General features: G+C 35.3%; 1 protein-coding gene and 1 long non-coding RNA gene across 2 annotated transcripts in view; both read right to left on the reverse strand.

The window, feature by feature from the left end:
* ELP4 (elongator acetyltransferase complex subunit 4) overlaps window positions 1–26063 on the reverse strand; it is a 159369-nt gene that overhangs the window by 58855 nt on the left and 74451 nt on the right. The window contains exons 8-10 of the mRNA XM_015822932.2: window positions 20410–20598; window positions 6730–6838; window positions 2924–3030 (exon numbers count right to left, since the gene is read on the reverse strand). Coding sequence (XP_015678418.2) covers window positions 2924–3030; window positions 6730–6838; window positions 20410–20598 — 405 coding nt within the window. The remainder of the gene's footprint in view (window positions 1–2923; window positions 3031–6729; window positions 6839–20409; window positions 20599–26063) is intronic.
* Window positions 23852–25404, reverse strand: LOC107293756. The gene is made up of 2 exons (XR_001549032.1): window positions 25269–25404; window positions 23852–23936 (listed from the first exon to the last, which is right to left on the reverse strand). It is a non-coding gene; the product is annotated as an uncharacterized LOC107293756 (long non-coding RNA).

Raw genomic sequence — 26063 nt, forward strand, 5'->3', positions numbered from 1 at the left:
AAGCTTGTTTTGTGTGATGGCTGCTGTGGTTTTTACAGAGAGATTAACAACCGGACCTAAGCTGGCCTTCAAACCTTGCCCTGCTGATGCCTCAAGCTCTTTGAAGTCTGACCATCCTACCTGGCAAAACAACAGTGGGAACTAGGCTGGTGTCAGATCTAATCTAGCTGCTTTTTTCAACATAGCTAACGATGGGGTACACTAATTGGCCCAATTGCGGATTATACCTTTTGCTACAGATTCAAGACAATAATTTAGTCAAATGATGGTCTTTATCTCCTTCTAATTAAGATTCCAAAGTAGGAAGAAATGGGATTAGACAACGTAACTTCAAAACTATGAGACTTTTTGAAAAGACAGGCACTTAAGAGTTTCTCTAAGATTTTAAAACATGCAATGACAGAGCAGGTAATGAAATGTTAGGAAATGGTTCACTATACACAGGTATTGTGCTAAAGATAATCAAGGCCTTGCATACATTATAAGAAACAAATATTGATTTGTTACTGTTTAATGTTCAAGCTCTATTTGTTGCTCAAAATATATACATTATAGATGAATATGGAAAGTATTTTTCAGTTAGATTTTTTTGATTTCAATATTCATGTATTTAACATAAAAATATTAGTTAGAATAGAAAAATCTGTTAATAACCAATGCTAATGCTCCCATAAAATGAATTTTGTGAAGGAATTCCCCTTGCAAAACTGGGTTAATTGTAAGAAACACATTGTAAAGCTACAGAAAATAAACAGATTTGTAATAAAAATATAGATGAAATTGTTCCGATTTCAAATTATGAATTCCTTTATCAGTGTTTCTCTAATGTTGTTTTTAAAGATATATATACATAAGGGTGTAACAAAATGACAATATAAATATATTGGACATTTTTTTTTTAAAACTGTCAATTCTACATTCAAGATTTGTTTGAAGAATGTTTTGTGTAACTTTCTATACTCTTTCAAAGTCTTATTTAAGAAGCCTGCTACAAGATATATAATTCATTCTGTTTCATAGTTATCTATTTTTAAAAATGATTTTAATTTTTCCTGTTTTCATTATTAGCTTTAATAGTAACCCAATCAACTGTTTTGTCAGTGGGAAACACATTTTCCTTTGCTTAGTTTCTTCAGAATGGTACTATAATTTAAAAAACAAAAGCAGAAGATTAGCAGTGTAGGGCAAGATGGTAAATGCAAAGAAACCGATGAGTTAGGAAGCAATAGTTTTTCTTTTTTAAGACAGGAAGCAATTTATAAGGAACAGAGTCTTTAACAGGGCAGGCTGAAATTATTCTAAAAAATTCATGTGTGCTTCTCTAGTTCTTTTTCCTTAAAGAAATCAAATTAGTTTTCATCCCTTTTGGCTACTTTATTTTTTTATTGTGAAGTTTTTCATTTGAAAATTATAAGAACAGAAAATAGTATAGAGATTTTGCTAACAGAGTTAATGTACTGATCTGTCTATATTGTAAAGGGATTTTTTTTTCAGCTTGAAGTACAATAAATGGGAATTTAATATAGCAGGAACATATTGTCTGTTTTCTGTGTCAATTAAAATAATTTACCTTTTCTGAATTTTAAAATCTTGCATGAATACTAAGCTCCTTTATTCAACTGATTCAAAAGAAGAATAGCCTTTTTGCTGAAGTGAAATAATGTTAAAATGGATTGTACTAATACAGTGCTTTGTGTCATTAGATGTATTCTTTTCTAAAAACTCAAAATACACAGAGGAACCACAAATTCTTTAACAAAAAAACATTTGCCTTCAAGTAGCTTTTGAAGTCAACATTTCCTCAAGTTGAGAAACTTGAAGTACTCATGCAGAGATATCCTGGTAGAAAACCTGGCTCCTTGATTAACTATTAACTGCTTTCAATAGGACTAGATGATTAAGGACACTGATTGCCATTATTAGGAGGAGGGCACTTTAATTTGTCACTTGATGGGCTCTTTTCAACAATTTATAGGTTATTGCAACACACAATTGTGAAGAGACAGTGAGAGAGATGTGGAGGAGGGGCACTGGAAGAGAATCCTTAGGTTACCTTATCAAGTGGCTAGCTAAAGAGGGCAGAGGGTCAAATAAGGGCCAAAGTGGTCACTTAAGGGTGAAATCCCAAACACCAAAGCAGTGCCAAGCCACATTGACCATCATTTGGTGATGAAGTTAAAAATATGCTAATATATTGGTGGCAATTCTTCCTTTTATGGGTTCAAGCAGTTAAGGCAAGTGGCCTGCTTAACAGCTTTTCACTTGAAAGAGATTAAACTAAATGATTTGTCAGGGCTGCTTAACTGTTTTATGCCTTTGTCTAAAACCTGCAAAGACTGTACTGGTGAGGATTCCTTCACTCCCAAAGCAACTTTTGTTTTCAGCTTCTGGATCTACTTGGTTAATAAATACATCAACCCTAATTGATGTCTGCCTAATACTGGTCTGCTCTTTAGCAAGACTAAAATGAAATAATCTTTTGCATTATTGCTTTCTGTGTAGAGGGACTGTCTGCATGGAAGGTCGGGGGGGGGGGGAGTTTAAATTTGGTAGAAAATTTACTTAAGAACATTAATGTAAATGATCCTATATTTAAAATGACATGGAAGAGTTAAAGGTGATTCCAGTAATGCAAAGGAAATTGTTTCTGAATAATGAGAAAGACATTTATCCCTCATGCCATGCTCAATTTTAGGCAGTTGCACATTAACATCCTAACTGGAGTAATAACATCTAGGCACTTTCCCACTTAACAACACAGCTAAGAGCAAATCATTAACATTTAATTAAATATGCTTCTGACATCTTTAGAAATATGTATGTCATACTTAGTTACTGCAGGTTGTGGCCTACTTTTTAAACATTCATGGTTAAACATTTAATACATCCCATCTTTCAAATAGTATTCCATATATATACTTACCTCAATAACGAACAGCTTCCTTTTCAATTTAAAAGCAAGGTCCTTTGTGTTTGATACATCACAGATCAAGCTATTAAGCCGAGGAATCTGGCGTATGTGAATCAAACCTTATGGAAAGGAAAATATTAAGAAAATGATGCTATCCAAATGCCTAAATTAAAGTATTATATCAAAAAAATCCAGTATATTTACACACAGTCGTCCTCCCCCTTTTAAACTGGAGCTTACGACCAGGAGCAATGAAGCAAGCGATACGATTATACAAAAGTAATCAAGCAGAATAAAATAAACAGAAATCCTTGTGTGAGGAAAACTAATTGCACTTTGGTACAAAGGTACAGATATAAAGAGGGATCTTAATACTTGTCAAAACTACAGCCGGTTTGTGTGTGATTTTCTCTTGTATTTACAGTAAGCAAATATGGCTATCACCTTGCATGCTGCCCACGGCACCACTGAGTGATCTTTATTTTATTAAATGCACCAGTAAGCAGCCAGCAAAGCAAAGCAAAGCAAAGCTCATAGGTTACTGATAACCACTGAAGTTGCAATGAAAAGTATTTTGTTGTGTACCACGATAACTATTTTTTTAAACTTGTGTAAAAACCACAATAGTAAGAACGTGCAGCTGGATAACTTTTAACCACATTATAAATACAATGCACATTATTTTCTGCAAGCAAGACATCCGTTGAGTATGTTGGAATTTTATAACAATACTAGGCACACTGCAAGCTCTGCATTCTGTCAGTTGAATCTCAAGCTGATTTCTTTTGACAAGGACGCTGGACAGATTCTAGACAGCTTAATATAGACTTTCAATAACTAGTCTTTTTCCATAACAGAAAATGAGAAATATTTTATGAGAGACAACAGTAAAGCTTATATTATATCTCATTTTTAAAGAATAAAGAATAAAGATTAAATATTTGCAATTCAAATGGTGTTTTATCAAACAGTTCTAGATTAAAATAGACAATCTTTCCCACTATGAAAACTCTTTAAAGTTATACTAAGTTTGAGTGTTTTAGAGAGAAATTAATAAATATACCTTAATATAAAAAGGCAGAACATAATTGAACAAATATTACATAGTTTCAAAATAATGTGGAAAATGCAATAATTTGTATTTTTCTTAACTGTAAGGAAACTGCATTTTTGCAAAACATAATGCAAAATTAATATATAGGTTGAAACATAGGTGGCTTGATTTATTATGTCTTAAGACAAAATAAAACCAAGAAAATAGTCCACTGTTTTCACTTGAATGACCATTATAACTGGACTGGGCCTATTACTTGAAAGTAGGTCATAATTACTTCAGTAAAACTAACAGTCCCAATATGAATGTAACCTTGTATATTTGAACAACAGTAGCAGGAAGCTAGGTCACTCACTGATATTTTCTGGGCAACAGTGACTCTCATAACAAATTACATTTCAGCTTTAAAAAATGCTTACATTTTATATTGGGAGATAATGGAGGCAAAGCATAGAAAGAAAACATTAGCAAAAGATACAATTGTCTTCAGGATCATAATTACTATATTTAGCAATGGTATGTGAGAAGCACGGATATGATTAACACATATATTCTTCAGTGTCATATACTTCCAATATTCCTATTTACTAAAGAATTATCTGTGTTTTCCGTTACCAATGAATCAATATCTGTATTTTATTTTTGAAGAAATCAGGATTTGCTTTTTGTTGAATCTACTTAGTATGTTATTAAATATACTTAACTTTATATGGAAAAGTGTAACACAATTGACTAACAAACTGTATTTCAGTAATTAATATTAAAAATATTTGTAGAAGAGGGCTATCTATTCTTGAAAGACTTGCTCAGTGTGTATGGGGTAGGCACACTAAGACAGGAACTGGCTCTGAAACTTTTCAGAAGTGTTTAAATTTTGTTCAGTAAAATGCTGGAGGCATAAGCATCTTATCCTACTGTTCAAAACGGACAAGCTATATATACAAAACAAGTAAAAATCAATAGTTAAATGTTCCCTCTTTATGAGAGTACTATAGAAATACAAATTTATTTTTAATTGGAGGCAGAATTATTTAAATGTTTAAAATAAATTTGTTAGAAAATATATAGAAAAATAGTACTGTTAAGAAAGAAGACAATTTTAGAGAAAATTATAAAAATATAAAGACATAGATTTTATTATATGATTTACAAAATATTAATTATGAGGTTTATTTATTTTGTATCTTATTTAAGGTATTGTATTTCAAAAAGTTATCTTCCTCTAGGCTGGAGTAAACCATGGTCATCTATACATTGAAATGGATTTTCTCATGTAATGTATAATTACATCTCTGCTTTCTTACAATATTTACTGAGGATTTAGATTTGCCTCCAAGCCTTTTGATTAGACGTTTCCATAAAGCTAAAGTAATTTCAGTCCCTGAATGTCAATTACAAGCGCTAACTCTCAAAACAGATTTGAAAAACAGCAACTGTGGTATGATGTAATGATGATATTTCCCTCAAAATTATTAGAGGCAATAAAAAGTTATAAACAACGGAATAATTTAAATAGGGAGAATGATTATCAGCTGCCATCTACATGACAGTTACTGATTAGTTGGGGACATTCTGCTCCTCTGAACATAGGCAGTATATAAGCACATAACATCTGTTGCCAAGTTCAGTTTCAGATCTGAAAGAAGTGCATCTAGCAAAATGTCAGCCCGTATTACTTGGAAGTAATTTTATCAGTAAGCAACAATATGAAAACATTCACTACCTTTTAAAAATCATCTAAAATTAAGTTCTAAGTATGTTCACAAATATTTGTTACAAATAGCCTAGATATTTTTTTTTTAAAAAATAGACTTTCAATTATAAACCATTAAAACAATTGAGTAGCTAAATGTTTATAACAGAGATATGTTTATATTCATGTTCATACTTCTGATATTGAAAAACGTGACTTAAAATCAAGTGAAATAATTTAACTTCCCTTTGTGCTATATCAGTGGTTCTCAACCTTTTTAATGCCGCGACCCCAACCGGTCGTAAGTCGAGGACTAAACCTGTCGTAAGTCAAGGACTAAACCGGTCGTAAGTTGAGGACTACCCAACCGGTCATAAGTCGAGGACTTTCCCTGCCCGGGAGCACCGCGCATGCATGGTTCCGCCCCCTGCACCGGCCGAGGCGTAGCTGGCAAGCGGCAGAGACGGAGCAGGCCGACCACCAGCTGGCCCAGCCCAAGGGAGGTAAGTCACCCACCGGAAAAGGGGGAAAAATGGCGGACAAAAAAAATGGCGGACAGCCTTGCTTGGCGACCCCCGTGAAATGGTTGATCGACCCCAAATGGGGTCCCGACCCACAGGTTGAGAACCACTGTGCTATATCATTCATCTGCCTGCCCAGTGAAATATATAACTCTTCTGCATTTCCTCTACTTAGAACTTAGCAGATCAAAATATTGATTTCATGACAATTTTAGCTCACTGGTCAGATGATTGCCAAACCTTCCCTGCATACGAATTTCTCAAAGTCTGTCTCTTGAGATGTACATCTGATTGAGCCATGCCTTGGTAATACACTTGACAACATATAAGGAGTTGCCATGTTTCCTTAGCAAATTTAATGCACTGTAGTAAAAAATAGTCTAATGTTTAGTTTGCAAAATGAATTAAGATTAACAGGTTAATAATAATAAAAGAAATCAAATGCTACTTTAGGGCAAATATTCCAAGTGGAGAATAAATGCCCTTGAAACCCTTTAAAAAGACTTTTTGGGGGAAGTGGAATGGTGGTATTGCTAAGGATAGAACTCACCATGATAATCCTTGTATAATGGATTGGTTTCTCTCTCAGAGCCGATAAATGATTCAAGCCCAACTACTGTATCAGACAAGTGGATAACACGTTCCATGATTGCTTTATTCTGTAAGACATGGAAACAAAATACACAACCTAGATGATTAAAAGGTAATTAAGATTAAAAAAGTAGACCTTTGTGAACTTCTGGGGAAGAAATGGCAAACTGAATATGCCTCTGCTAAAAGTAGAGCCGACAACAGCTGCAATGAAGAGCCAGTAAGCAGACAGGTTCTTTGTCATTCCTCTCTGGACAAGGAGAGGACTTGAGATTGCCCACAAGTGCTCCAAACTAATACTTTCGCATTTCAGCTATTAAAAACCTTTGGATTGACAGGTTTTACAACATTGAATGACTCCTTAGCAAAAAATGATTTTAGTTTGAGTTTATTTATTTATTAATCTAATTTATACAGCAGCCTATCTCACAAAGGGCTTTTTAATGCTGTAGTTGTAATTTTTAATAAAATTATTATGAAAAAATTGAGACCTTTATTTATTTATTATTTATTTATTGCTTATATTTATATCCCGCCCTTCTCCTTGCGGACTCAGGGCGGCTAACAACCAGATAAAAACTACAAAATACCAAAACTACAGTTAAAACATGATTAAAAGACAAATATTAATAATTGGCCTAAGTAATTTAAAATTATTTTAAAACCCCCACTAAAAATTTCCCCTAGGCCAGTCCTGCAAGCTNTCAGGGATCACCCTGATCTCTGGGGGTAGTTCATTCCAGAGGGTGGGAGCTCCCACAGAGAAGGCCCTCCCCCTTGGGGTCGCCAGCCGGCACTGTCTGGCCGACGGCACCCTGAGGAGACCCACTCTGTGGGAGCGTACAGGCCGATGGGAGGTAATCTGCGGCAGGAGGCGGTCTCGAAGATATCCAGGTCCGATGCTATGGAGCGCTTTAAAGATGATGGTCAGCACCTTGAAGCGCACCCGGAAGGCCACCGGCAGCCAGTGCAGCTCGCGCAGCAGCGGTGTTACATGGGAGCGACGAGTCCCTCCCAACACCGCCCGCGCGGACGCATTTTGGACTAGCTGGAGCCTCCGGGTGCTCCTCAAGGGGAGCCCCATGTAGAGAGCATTACAGTAGTCCAGGCGGGAGGTGACAAGGGCATGAGTGACTGTGCGCAAGGCGTCCCGGTCCAGAAAAGGCCGCAACTGGTGGATCAGGCGTACCTGATAAAACGCCCCCCTGGTCACGGCCGCCAACTGGTCTTCCAGTGTCAGCCGTGGATCCAGGAGGACACCCAGATTGCGTACCCTTTCCGAGGGAGCCAAAGTTTCGCCCCCTATAGTCAGCGATGGAATCAGCTGACTGTGCTGAGGCACCGGTAGCCACAGCCACTCGGTCTTGGAAGGGTTGAGTTTGAGTCTGTTTCTCCCCATCCAGACCCTCACGGCCTCCAGACATCGGGTCATCACGTCAAGGGCATCATTGGGGTGGCCCGGGGTGGATATGTACAGCTGAGTATCATCAGCGTACTGATGGAAGTCCACCCCAAAGCCACAGATGATCTCCCCCAGCGGCTTCACATAAATATTGAACAGAAGCGGAGAGAGGACCGACCCCTGTGGCACCCCACAAGTTAGGGGCCTTGGGGTCGACCTCTGTCCCCCTGCCAATACAGACTGCGTACGGTCGGTGAGGAAGGAGGAGAACCACCGCATAACAGTGCCTCCCACTCCCAACTTTGTTTTCTCTGTGACCAACTGAAGCAAAATAGGCAATTAATAACTGTAAGTTATTATCTAGATAAGTTTGTTCTTCCCCATTCCAGTATAGAATATTCCCAAACAATAGTTTTTATAAAGTTTTGAGCTTTATTTTATGTATAAATATTTTTGGGACACTGATCTGGACTGGATACTTGATGTGGGAATTTACAATATGGAAAGCAAAATGCCTCATCTATTTATCTGATTTGATTTCAACATTGCCTAATTCCAAAGCAACATTGGGCAGCTCACAATATACAAACAAAATGCAGTAAGATAATACAAATACAGTAATGAAAATAACAAACAGGAATTACTAAAGTGGCAACCTGGACATCTGTGATCAAAACATATATAATATGTTTTGATCACAAAGCATATTGTATATCAAAACATATACAATATGTTTTGATCACAAAGCCTGGGAAACAAACAACTCTTCAAAGTCTTCTGGAATGCTATCATAGTAGGAACTGTTTGGCTCTCATGGGAAATCTCATTCAAGGAAGCTGCCACTGTGACAGAGAAAATGCTTCCTATGTCTCAAAAGATGACACTGTCATGGTTCCGATAGATGAGACCAGTAAAAACAGAATTCCAAGGCAAGAGGTTTCCTTAAAGAACATATTTATTGGCTACAAATATCAGCACAGTCAAAAGTGAAACCAAGACTGGAGTTCCCTCCCAAAGGTTACAATGTTACAAAGTTGAACTTCCCACCCCATTACTATGTCATAAATCACATTCCCCGATAAACTACTTTGGTGGGCTTTCTAACGGAAAGCTCAGCCCGCCAAAACCCAGGCAGCAATGACCTTTGTTCCCACAGGACAATTTATTGTTTAGTCTAACTTTAGAATCACTCATCCCCCCTCCCATTATTGTGGCAACTGAAAACAAAGCAGAAATGGCTTCAGCCAAATTCGTTGCAGCATTGACACACTGTTTGATTGGGGGGGGATCTTTAGCATCTACTTTTGGGCAGCATAAACCACAGGAGGCAGTTGGTCCTTCAAATAATGAGGTCCCATATCACAGGGCTCTATAGCTGATATTATATTTTTTTGAATGAATACAGCATTACAATTCTGGTTTTTAAATACAGAGAAGACTGAAATAACTAATATTTTCTTTTTTATGCATAGTAAAGTAAAATAAGGTTTGCATGTCCACTGAAACAGGTTTTGATTCCCTTAGATCCACATACACAAATGTCTATTGTAGGTTGGAGATGGAACCTGTAATAATGTACAACCTGTGATAATACTAATTTCCTAGGAAAGAAATTGTTTCTACCAATTCTCTGCCTTCTTCAATAACTAGAAGAGAAGTACACATACATGGTATTCCACATAATAAAATGGATCATGGAATGGTATAATCTCCAAATAATAGAATAACAATCACAGAAGGAGCTGGCTTAACCAAAATATTTATTCATAATATAAGGAAATGAAAGAAGAAAATAATTTAAAATGACAAATTGTATTATAAAGAAAGTTTGATAAAAATCTGGAAAAATCTTAAAAGCAAGAATAATTTGCCATTTTCACCTTAAGTTCACCATCAAATGTCTTTTATTTTAGGGGCAACTACAAGCAGCCTCAGGTTAAGAATGTCTGACTTAGAGACAACATGTACTTACAATCGGGTTACCTATTTCTAAAAATGGTGGATGGCATTCTCCTTCCTTGAGCCAACAAACTACTGAAGTTGCACAATATTTTTATGAACTACTGAAGCTGCATGTTTTTAATATACAACCTGTTTTCAGCGGTTCATGAAAACATTGCATGGCTTCAGCAGTTTGTCATCCTGAGGAAGGAGAACATCATCTGCAACTTTTAGTAACAGGTACATTTTCAATTACGAAGATGATACAATAACAGGATTCCTTTAAAAAATGAGGAACTTGAGCTATGATGAAAAGAAATAAAACATTTAATCAAATCCCTTATTGGTAGAGGCTGCAAAATAGAGAAAGTCAAACTGTTTCTTGAGATCAGATTAGCTGGAAAATCAACAATAAAAATATATATAAAGATCCTTTTGTCATAAACTTGCTTAATAACAACTAAGTTTCCAAAACTTGTCAGCAAAGTTCTAAACAAATAGACTAAAACAGAAGAACGGCTACAGGACTCGGGTTTGGCTAATCTAGAGAAAAGCAGAAATAGGGGTGACATGATAGCAGTATTCCAGTATTTCAGGAACTGCCACAAAGAACTTATTTTCCAAAGCACCAGAAGGCAAGACAAGAAACAATCAAGGAAAGAAGCAACCTGGAATTAACAGTGAGGACAATTAACTTGTGGAACAGTTTTTGCCTTCAGATGTTGTGGGTGATTCATCACTTGAGGTTTGTAAGAAGAGATTGGACAGCCACTTGTGTGAAATGATATAGGATCTCCTGCTTGAACAGGGGGCTGGACTAGAAGACCTCCAAGGTCCCTTCCAGCTCTATTCTGATTCTAAATGTTAGTATTAATTATTAATATATTATATATTCACTTTCTTTTGTCTCTTTGCTATTAGTGAGTTTAGTGGATACTTTCCTATTTTTTATTCCCAGGATTGTGGAGAGACAGTTACCTAAGTTACACTAGGGGTGTAATTCACTTTCTTTTGTCTCTTTGCTATTAGTGAGTTTAGTGGATACTTTCCTATTTTTTATTCCCAGGATTGTGGAGAGACAGTTACCTAAGTTACACTAGGGGTGTAATTTTTGTAGTCACTCCCCTCCCTTCAAAAAAAAAAAAAAAGAACTGCACAGTTGGGGTGGATATTTCTTTTTGTATTCTTTTCCCCCCTCTCAACTTAAATCAAACTGTAAGCTGTGCAGCCCCAGGAGCAAACTCACAAGGGTGCTGCAGGATTATTTAATAAAAGGAACCATTAATAAATTCACTGCAGTGTCTTGGGGTACCATAGCACAGTTTGGAGTCTGCTAGGTGCACTATGAATTGAGAAAGTTTGGGAACTGCTGACTTAGATTGATATTTACAATTTAAATCTTTTTCTTAATGTAATTGCTATTTAGTATGCTCACTGAAGTGAAGATGACTGTAATGCTGGGGAAATGTAAACCTTTGATGTAGGCCAGATCAGGAAGAAGACAACGCAAGGACTATTGAAAGTTAGCTTTATTTTTGAAGGGTATAATAATAGAATATTGAAAGCCTGTCATAGTTTACCTCACTCCTTTCTTATAATATGCAAAATCATGGTGAGGTTAGTCTGAGTCTCTTCCTAATGCTTACTTCTGGTTGTTCAGGGTATGACCTAAGAATAGGTGTTAGAAACTCACTATGCCTATCTCTGTGGAAGTTACAATATAGTAACACTTAGGCTACTGAGTCAAGGGGTTGGAGAATTCTGGCTGTCACTTCTGACAGCCCTTTTGTGTATGATAGGGTTAGTTTTTGCATGGTGGTTGGCTGTGTGGTGTGCTGTAGTTTCGGTGGTGTGTGTCGGAACCCACACCGACACCACACAGCAACAGTTCGATTGGAGCAACACAAAAATCATTGGCCCTGCTACCACCCGCCATGCTTGTGAGTTCATCGAAGCCTGGCATTCCACAAGCAATTCCATCAACAGATACTTTGACCTACTACAAGTTTATGAACCCCTCAGAATCCAAATCAACTGCACAGCCAACCAGAGACAGCACCAACCTTCAACCAACTCATGCAAGGAGGACCAAACAAGACTCTGGGTGATGTACAATAATCAAATAGAAACAATTCATATTTGCAATAGTGGCAAATATCTGTAGCTCGGGTGTAAGGTGAAGGTGAAGGTTTGTTCTCCAAGCTTATGGGTTGGTTAGGGGATGTCAGTGTCAGTGTTCTGTTTATAAGGCTTCAGGTGATGGGGAAGTTACCTCAGGTCAGGATCATTGGGTCAGGATCACTGGGAGGTGAACTGCTGGTGGTGGGGCCTAAGTGCCTATGAGCAGAGTTTCCTGATCCAGAAAAGTACACAATTAGCACACAACACAAAACTGTGTAAAGGTCCTTCTAGTCACAACTGCCATCTTCCACTTCAAGCAGGAATTGTGAGGTAACCTCTCCATCACAAGACCCACCACAGACCCTCACTTGACACACTCACAACTGAAGCCTTATAAATAGAACACTGACACTGACATCCCCTAAACTCTGCTGAAGATGTTACCTAGCCTGATAACGAAACGTTCAGAAACCAACCCACAAGCTTGGAGAACGAACCTTCACCTTCACCCTACACTTGAGCTACAGATATTTGCCACTAATGCAAATATGAATGGTTTCTATTTGATTATTGTACATCACCCAGAGTCACTTCCTGTGAGATGGGTGGCCATTTAAAATTTATTATTAAACAAAGAAACAAACTAGAGATAAACATGGACGGAGTAGTTCTAGTCCTGAATGGCCATCATATGGCATTGGAAGCCAATCAAAAGGGAATGCAAGCCGCAAAGTGAGGTTAGTTAATTTATTTTTAAACTTTGGAAGAAAATAGTATTCCCCTTGAAGCAAAACAGGTACCACCAATATTAAATTTACAATAGCAGAAACATTTATATTAGATTGTTAGAAAATGGTACCATATTTTTGAAAACTACGAATGGGAGGATAAGATAGAAATAATGTTTTATCTGTTAAAATTTTAATTTTAAGATTTTAAATGTAATTATTTATTAGGCATAATGACTTTGAAATATAGCTGAACCATTTCAAATATAATATAGTCATGATTAAGTAAATACATGATATTGGAATAGACTAAGCATGCACTTGCAACAAATATCATCACCAGGAAAGTAATTGTCCAATAGACCGTCCACCTGATTTCTGTAATGAAGAGTAAGCTTAAAATATTTAATTTTACAATCAGTTTAATCCCTTATTGAGTATAAAATTATAGTTTATCATCAGGAACTGGTTGACAAAACACAGACCAGATGGAAAACTGGTGGGGAAAAAAGATGAAATAGGTTGGAAATCAATCAGAATTTGACTAAAGACATGACTACTCCCTCTGCTGGCAAGGCCCTCATGAGCTTAAATATTTAAGTAGTGACTAGTTTTCTTTAAGTATTTATGAAACAATCAATAAATAATGCAAACTGTTCCTTTTTCAGTCTGTTGCTGTTTTTTTTTTCACATCTCTGAACTTATTTCAGTGGAAGAATTTTTAAGAATAAAAAAAAACAATGAAACATTCTTATATAGCTTCTTATATCTTAAACTGCACAAAAGGACGCATGGTAAGTTTTATAATAAGATATAAAAAAATCAAAACAATATGTAACGTTAAAAGCCAAAAGGCCACAATAGTGCATGCAACTCAATTTAGGTTTCGAAGTGTATTCTCTAAAAATTCATCAAGTCACAAAGAAAACAGTATATATAAGCCTGGGGGAAGGGAACGCAGATTTCAAACAGATGCTAAAAAAAGATTAATATAAGAAAAGGACACTATATAACTAAACATTATTTGCCTCACGACGCAGGTTGATACGTTCAAATAAAATGATTTAATAAATATCTATTTCAGGATTTTGAACTCTGCCTAAGCCCCCAAAACAGAAGGGATCAGGTTTTTCACCCACTGTTTTCATCTGAATCCTGGCTGAAAACAGCTATTCCAGCTTCCAGCTTTCCAGAAGGCTCCATCCCAGGACTCCTTGCTTGCCATTTGGTTTTAATCTCTCAGGACCTTCTTACAGGGGCTCCACTGTGCTGAACTGGCACTTGCTTGAAGAAATGAGTTATTATTAAACTTGTAGGTCAATTGTGGCACTAACAACTCCTTGGAACCTTTCAGCCAGAGTATACAATTTGATGGTCTAATTAAATATTAATTCTAAGTGTTACATTTTGTGGCTAAGAGCTTTTATTTTTCATCATCAGTCTGGAACAGAACGAGGTTACAAGCTAATTTACCTCCCCCACCACCTTTAAAGCTTAACTATATAGGACACAAAAACACCATTAAACATGCAGTATTCCCTCATATTGTATTTCTCATGTAATTAACAGAACCAATCTAAAAAGAGTTAAACAATTAGGTAGTTAGAAAAACAAAAGATTATGTAAAGTTGTAACACTATAACATTAAAAACCATTTTAAAAACCAGACCACTTTCTGGTGGATTTCAAAAGTGTATCAACTCACATTAATTACAAATCCTTGAAAATCTAAACGTTTGAAAAACTTTTTCAAATAATCAAATTTACAGATAGTTAAATCCCAATTATTTTAAAGATTTGCACTGCTCCTTTCTTGTTATTGTCCAAATTATCTCAAAACATGTTTTTCATACCTTCTGCCTAAGTAATATTAATTTCCATGCCTGAGTTACCTTAGCTTAGCAGCCAAAATATTCCATATGCCCAAATGGATGAGAACTTACAATACTGTGACAAAACCTCTAACAATATAATTAACATTACAATTTTCATCCTTGTTATGCCTTGCACAAACATAACAAATATTCTTACAATTCTATTATATCTTATTTCAAGTTGCATATTTATAATGAATCTAAGAATCATGCAAGTTGGAACATGCCCAATGATTCATCTATTCAAATCATTTGCCCTAAAAATATACTGCATGTTCTAAGGCAGCTTCCTAACCATTACATTTAAAGGAAATCTTTAATCCCTGATTCTGTTGTTGGATAGGAATTTAGAGAAATTTCTTAATATTTAATCTAATTGTAGAATAATTTTGTATAATTAGTTATCTTTTGCAGCTAGAAAAAATTGCTGGTCTTTTTTATGATTTTTTTTCAAGAATTTGAAAACTATCAAATATTTCTTCTCAATCTGTTTTCTTAAGTCATAGCTCACAATTTGCTATTCCTTAGGTTGTTTTTTCTTAGAATGTTTAAAAACATTCTTTCAATTTCATTTTAACATTTCTTCTAGAATTGGGAGATCTGAGAGAATTGTACTCTAGAAACATTTTTCTAATGCAGAGTAGGAAGGAATACAGTCACCACTTAAGCCACAGCAAATAAAACTCTATTACTCTTTCCAGCATTACCACCCCCACCTCTTCAATTAAATAGAAGGACAAATTGTTCCTACACACACTTCTCTATAAGCTTGTATGTGTGTATTTATTCTACACTAATGCGAGGCGGTGAAAAAGCAAAAATAAAATGTCTTAATTAATGAATTTCCCTTCATTTCCCCCATGAGAATGGTTTCCAAGAGTTAGTGGATATGAAGAGCAGTGAGGGACAAAGCATAAACAATTTCCACAGGAAAAAGCAATCACTCAAGTTCAAGAGCAAGGCCTTTTCCAGCACCCCATGTCTCATTTCAATCCATTGCCAAGGCTTCTTCCAACCTCAGGAGAAACTTAAGAGAGCTATATTGGAGGCCTGAGTAGGAAAGGAGTAGAGAATGCTGCTCTACTCATAAAATTATGATTCTATAATTAAAACTGTAATGAGAAATAGAACAATGAAATGAGCTTGGGAGGAGCTGTAGCATTCTTCGATCTTTTCCAGTGAATCTACATTCAGTTAGGAAGTATGACTTTGTAACTCAATGATTATCAGAACCTAGGTTTCCTACATCCAGTTTTCCACCAATTTTCACATCCATTATCCAGAAAACAACCTGATATCAGAATAAATCATTCTAGTTTGATTTATTTATTTCAGATAATGCAAATATACCATTTACACACTTCAGAATTTTTTTACATCTTTAATATAACTTATAAGCTGTACAATTCAATTGAAAAACAACCTGAAATCTTTTAAGGGAAAATAACAGTAAAAAGCTAGAATAATGTGGCTGGATAAGTGTTCACACCCTCTTATAAGAAGAGATGTGGCTAGATTCAGAATTAATTAATCACATTCAAACTGATGGTAAATAGTAGTCAGTGCATATGACTCTGATCAAGCCTATAAAAAATTCAGCTGTTCTAGTAGGATTTTTTTGATTTTTATTCAGTCGCCTCTTAGAGCAAAAGCCATGGTCTGCAAAGAGCTTACAAAGCATCAAAAGGATTTCATTGTTGGAAGGTATCAGTCAGGGGAAGGATACAAAAAACTTCCAAGGTGTTGGATATATTGTGGAACCAGTGAAGACAGTCATTAACAAGTGGAGAAAATATGGTATAACGACATTAGCAAGAACAGAAAGTACCTCCAAAATTGATGAAAAAACAAGAAAGCTGATATGAGAGGCTGCCAAGAGGCCTGTAGCAACATTAAAGGAGCTGCAAGAAGTTCTGGCAAGTATTGGTTATGTACCAAAGGTGCTTTTGGTTGTGTACTACATGTGACAATTTAGATTCTTCATATGTCTGGGCTGTGGGATAGGGTGCAAGACGGAAGCATTTTCTTATCAAGAAAACCATCCAAACCTGGCTACATTTTGCAAAAACCTACATCAAGTTTGACAAAAGCATGTGGGAAAATGTGTTATAGCCTGATGAGACCAAGGTTGAACTTTTTGTTCATAATTCCAAAAAGTATGTTAGGTGCAAAACCAATACTGCATATTACCAAAATTACACCATACCCACAGTGAAGCATGGTGGTGACAGCATTATGCTTTGGGGCTGCTTTTCTTCATCTGGAACTGAGGCTTTAGTCAAGGTGGAGGGAATTATGAACAGTTCCAAATATCAGTCAATTTTGGCACAAAACCTTCAGATCACTGCTAAAAATGTTGAAGATGAAGAGGAATTTCATCTTTTAACACTATAACAACCCAAAGTATATGTCCAAAAGAATGATTTCATCAGAAGAAGATCAAAGTTTTGGAATGGCCCGGACCTGAATCCAACTGAAAATTTGTGAGGTGACCTGAAGAAAGCTGTGCAAAGGAAATGCCCTCACAATCTGATAGATTTGAAATGCTTTTCAAGGAAGACTGGGCAAAGATTCCTAAGGCAAAATGCATCATACCAATAGGTTCCTGCTCCAAAAGACTGAACGCTGTCATAAAACCAAAAGGTGCTTCAACAAAGTATTCATTTAAGGGTGTGCATTATTATGCAGTATTATTCTAGTTTTTATTTCCTCACTTAAAAGACTTCAGTTTCTTTTTCAGCTGAACTGTACAGTTTATATATTATATTAAATGTGGAAAAAAATATTGAAGTGATTTATCCTGGTTTTTTTACACCTCAAAAACCTGGCATTTTTATAGGGGTGTATAGACTTTCTATATCCACTGTAGCATAAATCTAGTGATGTTCTTATGAAAGTTAATTTCTTTAATGTCTTCTTTTGAAGGAGCTTGAGATTTTTCTGGTTGCAGATGGAAACGATACAATGTATTAACTGCTAGATAATAACTTAAATGCTATTTATCTTTTTGAAAATGCAAGGAATTAAAAAACTAGCTGTTCTGAAATATATATTTATGTATATAATTATAATAGTTTAATATTACATTTTAGTCTAATATAATTTAATAATTATAATAAATATAAAAACAGGGCACAAAATAGAGTTGAAAATATTTTATTTTTTAGAATAGATTGGTAATATATTTCCTAAGTCCATTTTCTTATGAGACAGGTTCACTTCAACAAATAAACTATGAATTGAACTGAACAATATAGAACATGATGTAAGATTTCCATTTCCAATACATTATTGTTAAACATCTTGCAAATTGTTGTGACTATCAAGAGCTTGCCACTCATGCATATTTGTGCTTTTCTGTCTCTTCTTTTCTTCACTATACTTTTGTGAGCCACAGAAACAGCCTCTTCTTAAAACTGAGATGTTTCAATGGGAAGGGGGAATTCCAGAAACAGTTTACATTATCAAAGCTCCACATGTTCTAAGTGCCTCTAACTGACTTCCAACTTCAAAAATTTCCTTAAGGTCCCCAATCCCCAAATGAACATCTTCCATTTATTTAATCTCTAGCTCTAGATCCATTACTGTATATTTTCCTGATTAAGAAAACACTTCTGAAGGTTACATTTGGCAGAGTTTGATATGAGGAGAAAGTATTAATTAATAGACAGATGCTATTTTGTTGAAAGAGATAATACCTAATATAATCATTAACATCATCTGATCTTTGTAGTCTATGTTCCATTGCTGGTTATAATAGGTACTGATTTTCTATCTGGATTAGTTATACTTTGTTTAACCAATACCAATATTGTAAGCTTCCTTTTCTTTAAGAGCTAATTTTGATTGTTGGTGATTTGGAATATTTCTTAAATCTATCAATCCATATTATATACATATACAGTATATATATATATATTTCCTTATACTGTAAAATACTTAAACTAGAAATTACTAGATTAAGTTTATAGGAGCAGAAAGTGTGAAGATACTGGATTATGTAGAATATTTTACATAAATTATTTTCTAAAAATTGTTTTGGAAATATGCTAGCAATATTTTGACTGTTAAATGTTAAAAAATACTATGATCCTAAATTTGCAGATTTTATTCTATCTTAATTATCTGACATGACTTGTAAAGAAGTTTCCTGAAAGGTAGGCTACCAAAATAATAAATCTATTACTTTTACAATACAGTATTATACAAATAGAAGCATAGATAAAAGAGGGAAGGGAAAGGAAATTGTTTGTCTTTTAGACAAAGATCTTTTTACATTTCTAATCCACTCACAAATCCCAGCAACAGAGTTGTGAGAAGCTGAGTAGTGAGAATGTGAGCAGCTGCTGTTATTAGAACTAAAAAGTCTGACTAGTGCCTGAGACGGAGAGACCACATGTTCGGCTGTCCTCTCATCTTGCCATCCTCACCAATTAACTATTAACACGGAGGGCTGGACACATGCTCTTGGGGGCTCTTTAACAGGCTTCTTGGAGACTGGAACAACTACACAGCAGGGCTCTGGGAACTGAGTAGTCTGTAATATAGGAAAACCTCAGACGCTTTGCTCCTCCTAATGACAGCTTGCTCTGCAATTTAAACACTCTATTAAGTTGTGTCTTAACAGAGAGGAGGTCCTGGAAATTTAACTATTCCTAGAAACTCTTTAAGTTTTAGTCCATGGAACAAATGCATCACAATTATTAAAACAATTATTTCCTATTCTTAGGTCTAGAAACAGAAAGACAACATATGGGATTACAAAGCCCATTCGCCAACATAGTGGAGAACGTTTCAGAAACCTAAAACAAAATCAGAATCAAGATACCATCTTTTGACAGAGGGGGCTGGTTAGGAAACATAAAATTTGATTGTTCATTGAATTCGTAGATTCCCAAATATTTAGTGCTCCCTTTGGAAAACATTTGTGTCATTTGTTTGATAAACAATAATTCCTAGAGAATAAATTATTAAAAGCACATCACAAATTCAGCACCATCTTCCATTTTCCCTGTTTCCTTATCCTGGACAATCCCATGCACCTGATCCAATATCATTCCTTAGAATGCCTTTCCTTTCTGTAGTGGCCATTTGAAGAAAGCACAAAGTTTCACTGCAGGATGGAATTACACTAATAATTCTCTTTATCAAATTCATTAGGAATCACTATGAAATACTAGGGAATATTAGCAAAGAATCCCATTTTAATTTGGCTATACGAAATAAAAAGGAAATTGAAAATTATCTGCTACCAAAGGAAAATGGCCACAATAAAGTAGGGCAGTGGTTTTCAGCTTTTTCTTTATCACGGACCCCCTTTAAATACCTTTTGTGGCCATGGACCATGCCACAGATCCCCAAGATTTAACTCAATATTTAAATCATAACAAACCTTTGTGGACCCCCTATGATGACATCGCCCCCCCCCTCAGCAGTCCATGGACCACAGGTTGAGAACCACTGAAGTAGGGTATTAAGTAATATTCCCCTAGCATGTTCTGATTATTAATAATCCACTGACCTTCTCTTTATGTATCTAACATGATTGACTATAGTAATTGGATTAAACCTACCTGGGTCAGATGAGTTGGAGCAGTGATGATGCACACCGATAATGAGGATCTCAGGAGGCCACGTAGAGCATACATAAATCTGGTGAGGCTGTGCAGATTTTCTGGATTTTCAGTACAACAGATATCATCACCCCATAATACTGAACCAAGGCTCTGAATTCCTATTCTCAACACATTCCTTTGTTTTTTCTATCAAATATGAAAAAAGAAAAGGGATTTTAGTGGAACCTGTAAGTTCAAGAAGAAAATACTATCTCTGGGGCAACTTGTTATTTTATATGCAATGAAGAGAAAATAACTTCTGAGTTAAGAAATCTAAAAGCAAAATAAAACAAAACAAAAAAACCTCACAAGTATCTTTTCAGCTGACCAATTTAAGCATTCCAAAAGTATCTAAATAAAAAAACAGTTTTGAGAAAAAAAACTAGTTGGAATGTTTTTAGACTCGGATACAGATACACATTACAAGTGTTTGGTGTAATATACATATTACACTACTGTTTCATAAAAATGTGAATAATTGTGCTTGAAGTGACTATAAATAATTCTATCAATACACTGATATAATAAAAAAATGGTACTGAAGATTACCTTATGATTCGTCTCAGTTAAAAGAACTAAAAATTGCTTCTGGAAGTTAATGAATCCAACATTTAATTGTGGACTACAAGACTTCCAAGGTCCTTTCCAACTCTGTTAGTTTCTAATTAAATTATTCATTCATTCATTCATTCATTCATTCATTCATTCATTCATTCATTCATTCAATTATTTTTAGTTTTTATTCTTAGAGTTACTTAAGATAGGCAGCCATATAAAGGTTCTAAATAAATGAACAACTATAAAAAAAATTACCTATTTTGTTTCTGTCTTGGCTGCCTGTCTCTGTGGCTTTTAACTGTTCTAAATTTACCGTCTTTGGATTTTATAAGCCATCTAAAGACTCCTGAAGTGCATGGCATATAAAATTTAATAAATTAAAACTAATTAAATCTTTGAACCAGCTAAATATAATTTATAGTCCAAACAGTTATACTAGTTTTCTAGATTAATTGATAAAGGAAAAAAGGGAACTACAAAAAATATTTTTAAAAAACTATAAGAAACATTTTTGATGTTTCTACAATGAATATCACATGGTGTATAACATAATGTTAATAATTAAAAATATCTCTCCGTAATCTAAAGTACATTTTTTTTAAAAAAGGCAACCAACTAAATGAGTCCTATACCTATGGATAGGACTCATTTGCTAAAAAGGATAAGTACTGTCTGAAACCAGCTTGTTCCTGATCAGATTTTAACTACTATAGGTTTCATTTTTCTCTTCATAATGCTAAAATAGGTTTAATGTGGAATACACAGATCATGTTTTTAACCTTACTTTTTTGACAGTATTACTATATTGAAGACACTTCATGTAAAGGCATGATACAAAATTAATAAATGAAATATTTCAGTTTTATTTCAATAGTTTATACTGATTGTGAACTGCTAAAGGAGAACCGTTATAGTATCCTCAAAGGCGGGGTATAAATGTAATAAGCAACAAATAATACATTACAAATCTCTCTAGAGATGACATTTTCTGAAGCTGATCTTCAGTCAAGCATGGATAAACTCGAAAATATATTGCTGCTAGTGCGCTTTAACAGAGTTCATCTGGGCTATTTACATGGGACAAAATGCCCAGTCACAAGAAATTTGAAAGTTCTTTAATTCATGTGAATTGCTCTTGTCCGTTATAGCCCTGTTTTGGTTTAAAGTAAATACAAGAAAGTACATGTGGAAGAAACGTAGTTAAGGATTTCGGTGTAATGTCAAATTATATTCCTAAAACATGGAATTTTTCATCTCATGATAAGCTTTGAGGCTGGGATATGGCAAAGATGATAATTCTATGTAAGTAGAAAGAAAGTCATTCTCCTGAATTTAAGGAAGGGATCCAGGCTAAGAATGTACTTTTTATTTTTAAGTTTTTTTTCTTCTAAAATCCAAATGACACAGTACATTGATACATGGTTTAGATAAAACTTAACTGAATTAACTGAAATATAAATATTTATACATCTAATTAAATGTGGGGAGATGAGGTTGGTTATGTTTAGTTCATTTAATCATTGGTATATTTTTTCTCTGTACTGATTAATCACTATTTGACAAAGAAACTTTCCTTTCGTATTTCACTATTTTAGTAAATAAAATTTCAAAAAATCAGTGCTTAATCATTAGCTTGGATTTTGCCTTCCACTTAAGTATGGAATAACAATGCTCAGGTATCTCACTTCACCACAAGTCCAAGGTAAAGCAGAGAAACAGCTTAAGAGGACTTCCATTTTTACAACTTTTTTGGCTGTCCTTAAACTAAGAGGAGACTACAATGACGACATAACGGCTCCAAGCCTGTTTCCTTTTTAAATTTCAGGAAGGCTTTTAGTCATAAGTGATCCCCTTCTCACTTTATTGTTTTAATAGGTTAGCACTTTGGCTATATTTTATTTTATTTTATTTTGATTCTGCTGTCTTGCTGCTATTTGTAGTATTTTCCTGTTCTTTTACAATATCATCATTTAGTTATTAATTGTCCTTAAACACTATTAAGTTTGATATAATGAATACTGTTTTCTCTTTCTTAAAAAATCCATACAATGGCCTATTGTTCTTACCTAAAAGTGGTTTCATCCCCTTATGATATCTAGTAAAAATAATGAGAGACCATACTTAAATACAATTTTTATCTCTTTCATAGTATCAAGGGAAAGCAAACAAAGCTAACTCTTTTCCAGGAACATTTTATTTGCTATCTGCTGTCAGGATTTTCTTGTCACTTTGGTGCAGTTGCTTCTAATATTCTATGAATTTCTGCTTCCAAAGGACCTGTCATCATGTTGGAGGAACAGCTCAACATGCTGTACTAGGAGAACTGTTACGACATGCCTGTTGCTATGGCAACCAAAGCAGAGATGCCTGTCAGGGACCAATTTACTTATCCAGAAGGGCACTGCTACTTCTAAAGGGAAAACATGTTTACCCGTAAAGCTATGTATAAGCTGAAAACTAAATTAAACAGGAAAATTCTGCTTGACAAATACAAAAATAAATAAATAAAACCAAAGAAAGAATGCAGAATTTTAAAGAGAAATTGACCAGAGATTCAACTGCTAGAGTTTTGCATTATCATACTTTGGAGAGAATGAGATAGTAAAATTAACCGTTTATGCACTAAATATTTGAATTTTTTTCCCAACCACAAATATACAGTATATAAATGAAAAATGTAAGTATCATTAATGAAGCCTCTCATAAGTTGTCATTAAAAACAATTATTATGAAACTGTTATCAGTGCTTGGAATCAAACACATTTGCTGCTGAATCATCCATTCAGACATTATAAAAATGTGTATCTTATATGCTTGTAAATATCTGAAGTAAGTTTAATACCTGAAAAGTGGACCCACTGTATCCTTGTTGACAAATGACTTTCTGAATAGAATGAAGCAGTCTGGTGTAAGCACATGCCTTATTACTAAAGAGAGAACCAGAATATTTTATTTAATATATTTTTATATTAGCTGAAACATTCAAACATTCAATTTTACAAATATAAGAGATAAGGAATAAATGTCTTTAAACAGGTTAGTTAACACATGCTCAGTGTGGCAGCATATAAAACAACTATTCTAGTTGTTTTTAGTTCCTGCATTTCTAGCACTTTAGTTCACCAATGAGCCATGGAGAGCTACTTCAACAAACCAAATGAATACTTGTCATTATTAAACCTGAATAGGCCCATCTACATCTACTAGACTTAGAAGACAAATACCCCGTAGTCCATGTGCCTACCCCAGCCTCATTTCTGCAATTCTCACAGCTCTGCCAAATTTCAGTGAAGTTATCACCCTGAAGGATTACACATTGTCTATTAGCTATGTTTGTGGAAGTGCTATTCCTTTCAGACATAAAGGTGGGAACTCTCTGGATCTGGAGGGAGTTTGAAATTCACCGGGTTGAACTAAAAGCTCCTTTTCCACATGCAGATCTCCACAGCCGTTATTTTATCGTTCTGGCTCCAACTGTTGTTATAGAACCAGGTAGCTAAAACATCAAGTGGAGGCAACTTGATTTTTTAATGGCTAAAATCACTGAGATGAAAAGAACACAAAGGACACTTTATTAATTAATTAAATTTATATGCCTTATCCCCAATAAGGTGATAGTTTACAGATCGTACTGTAAGTCATGTTGTCCATGAATGTTTTTTCCTCACATCTCAATAGTTCTAATTCCATTAATTCAACAGCATTCATCCCCACCAAAAATATAACATTTGATGTAGTTTGGGGAAAGCAAATTCTCCACCAGAACTCTCTCTCTTTCCCGCGGAACAAGTGTCTCTGCTATAATCAGCTCTTCTTTTCTTTCACATAATTCTTCCTTCCTTCCTTTCCATATACCATACTTATCTACTGATACTGGATGAAAGAATCTAACATAAAAGTATTTCTAACAGTTAAACTGTGTGTATTATAACAGGGTTTTCCTCCTTTTTAATTTGTGTCTAACAGTGAGTCAACCCTTTAAAGTAGGCTATCCAAATATTACAGTTGGCTATTTAGGGGAGTTAACTATATTAGCATTTTGTGGGCACAGAGAGAAAATTTGGGTGAGATCCAACAGTATCTATCAGTAAATTAACAAGATTGCATTTTTTTTCAAACCCAGGTTTTTTGCAATTAAGAGGTGAAGTCAACATACAGTGAAAATACTGGCAAACTTTGAAGTGTTTTATTTGCGTTCTTGGCCAGCCAACATATTTTTATAATTAGCCTTCTTTTCTGCCCAAGAATTGTGAACTCACCATGACTTTTCATCAATATCCAAGCCTGCTTCTTCAGGAATGAAAAAACCATCCCATTTAACATTTTGGATTAGTTCTGGAGCCATTGTTTTAGATAAATCAAAGTAGTGTCCAAATTTTGAAAAGGGTATGTGGGTTACCTGTAAAAGCATATAATGAATGTTATTCTCTGAAGAATAGCATATAATACACACATTGTCAATGATTTTTAAAGGCAAAATGTCTACTGACATCTAACTGTTAGTGTTCATCATGAATCCATGTAATCAAAGCCATCTACAGGTAGCCCTCGACTTAGAACAATTCATTTAGTGACCATTCAAAGTTGCAATAGCACTGAAAAAAATGACTTATGACCGTTTTTCAAGCTTACAACTTTTGCAGCATCCCCATGATCATGTGATCAAAATTCAGATGCTTGGCAACTGGTTCATATTTATGACTGTTGCTGACGGAGCTTGGGCCATATCCTGAGGAGCTAGGTCATGACTCGGTGGAACACCAGGCTGCGGCCTGGGATGTGGCCGCAGCCGCAGCACTGGACCGAGTCGTGCCGCTGCGGCCTCTGACCCGGCGTAGGTCTCAACTGGCCCCTCGGTTCACCGAGGGGCTGAGAGAGATGAAACGCCGGAAAAGACGCCTAGAGAGGAGTTGGAGGGTTACCCGAACCGAATCCGACCGAACACAGGTAAGGATACATGTTAGATCCTACCTAGTGGCGATGAGGGTGGTGAGGTCTAATTACTACTCCACCCTCATTGCGTCATCAGATAATCGCCCGGCCTCCCTCTTCAG

This window comes from Protobothrops mucrosquamatus, unplaced genomic scaffold, assembly GCF_001527695.2.
Source record: "Protobothrops mucrosquamatus isolate PMUCROS unplaced genomic scaffold, P.Mucros_1.0 scaffold1727, whole genome shotgun sequence".
NCBI classification, from domain to species: Eukaryota; Metazoa; Chordata; class Lepidosauria; order Squamata; family Viperidae; genus Protobothrops; species Protobothrops mucrosquamatus.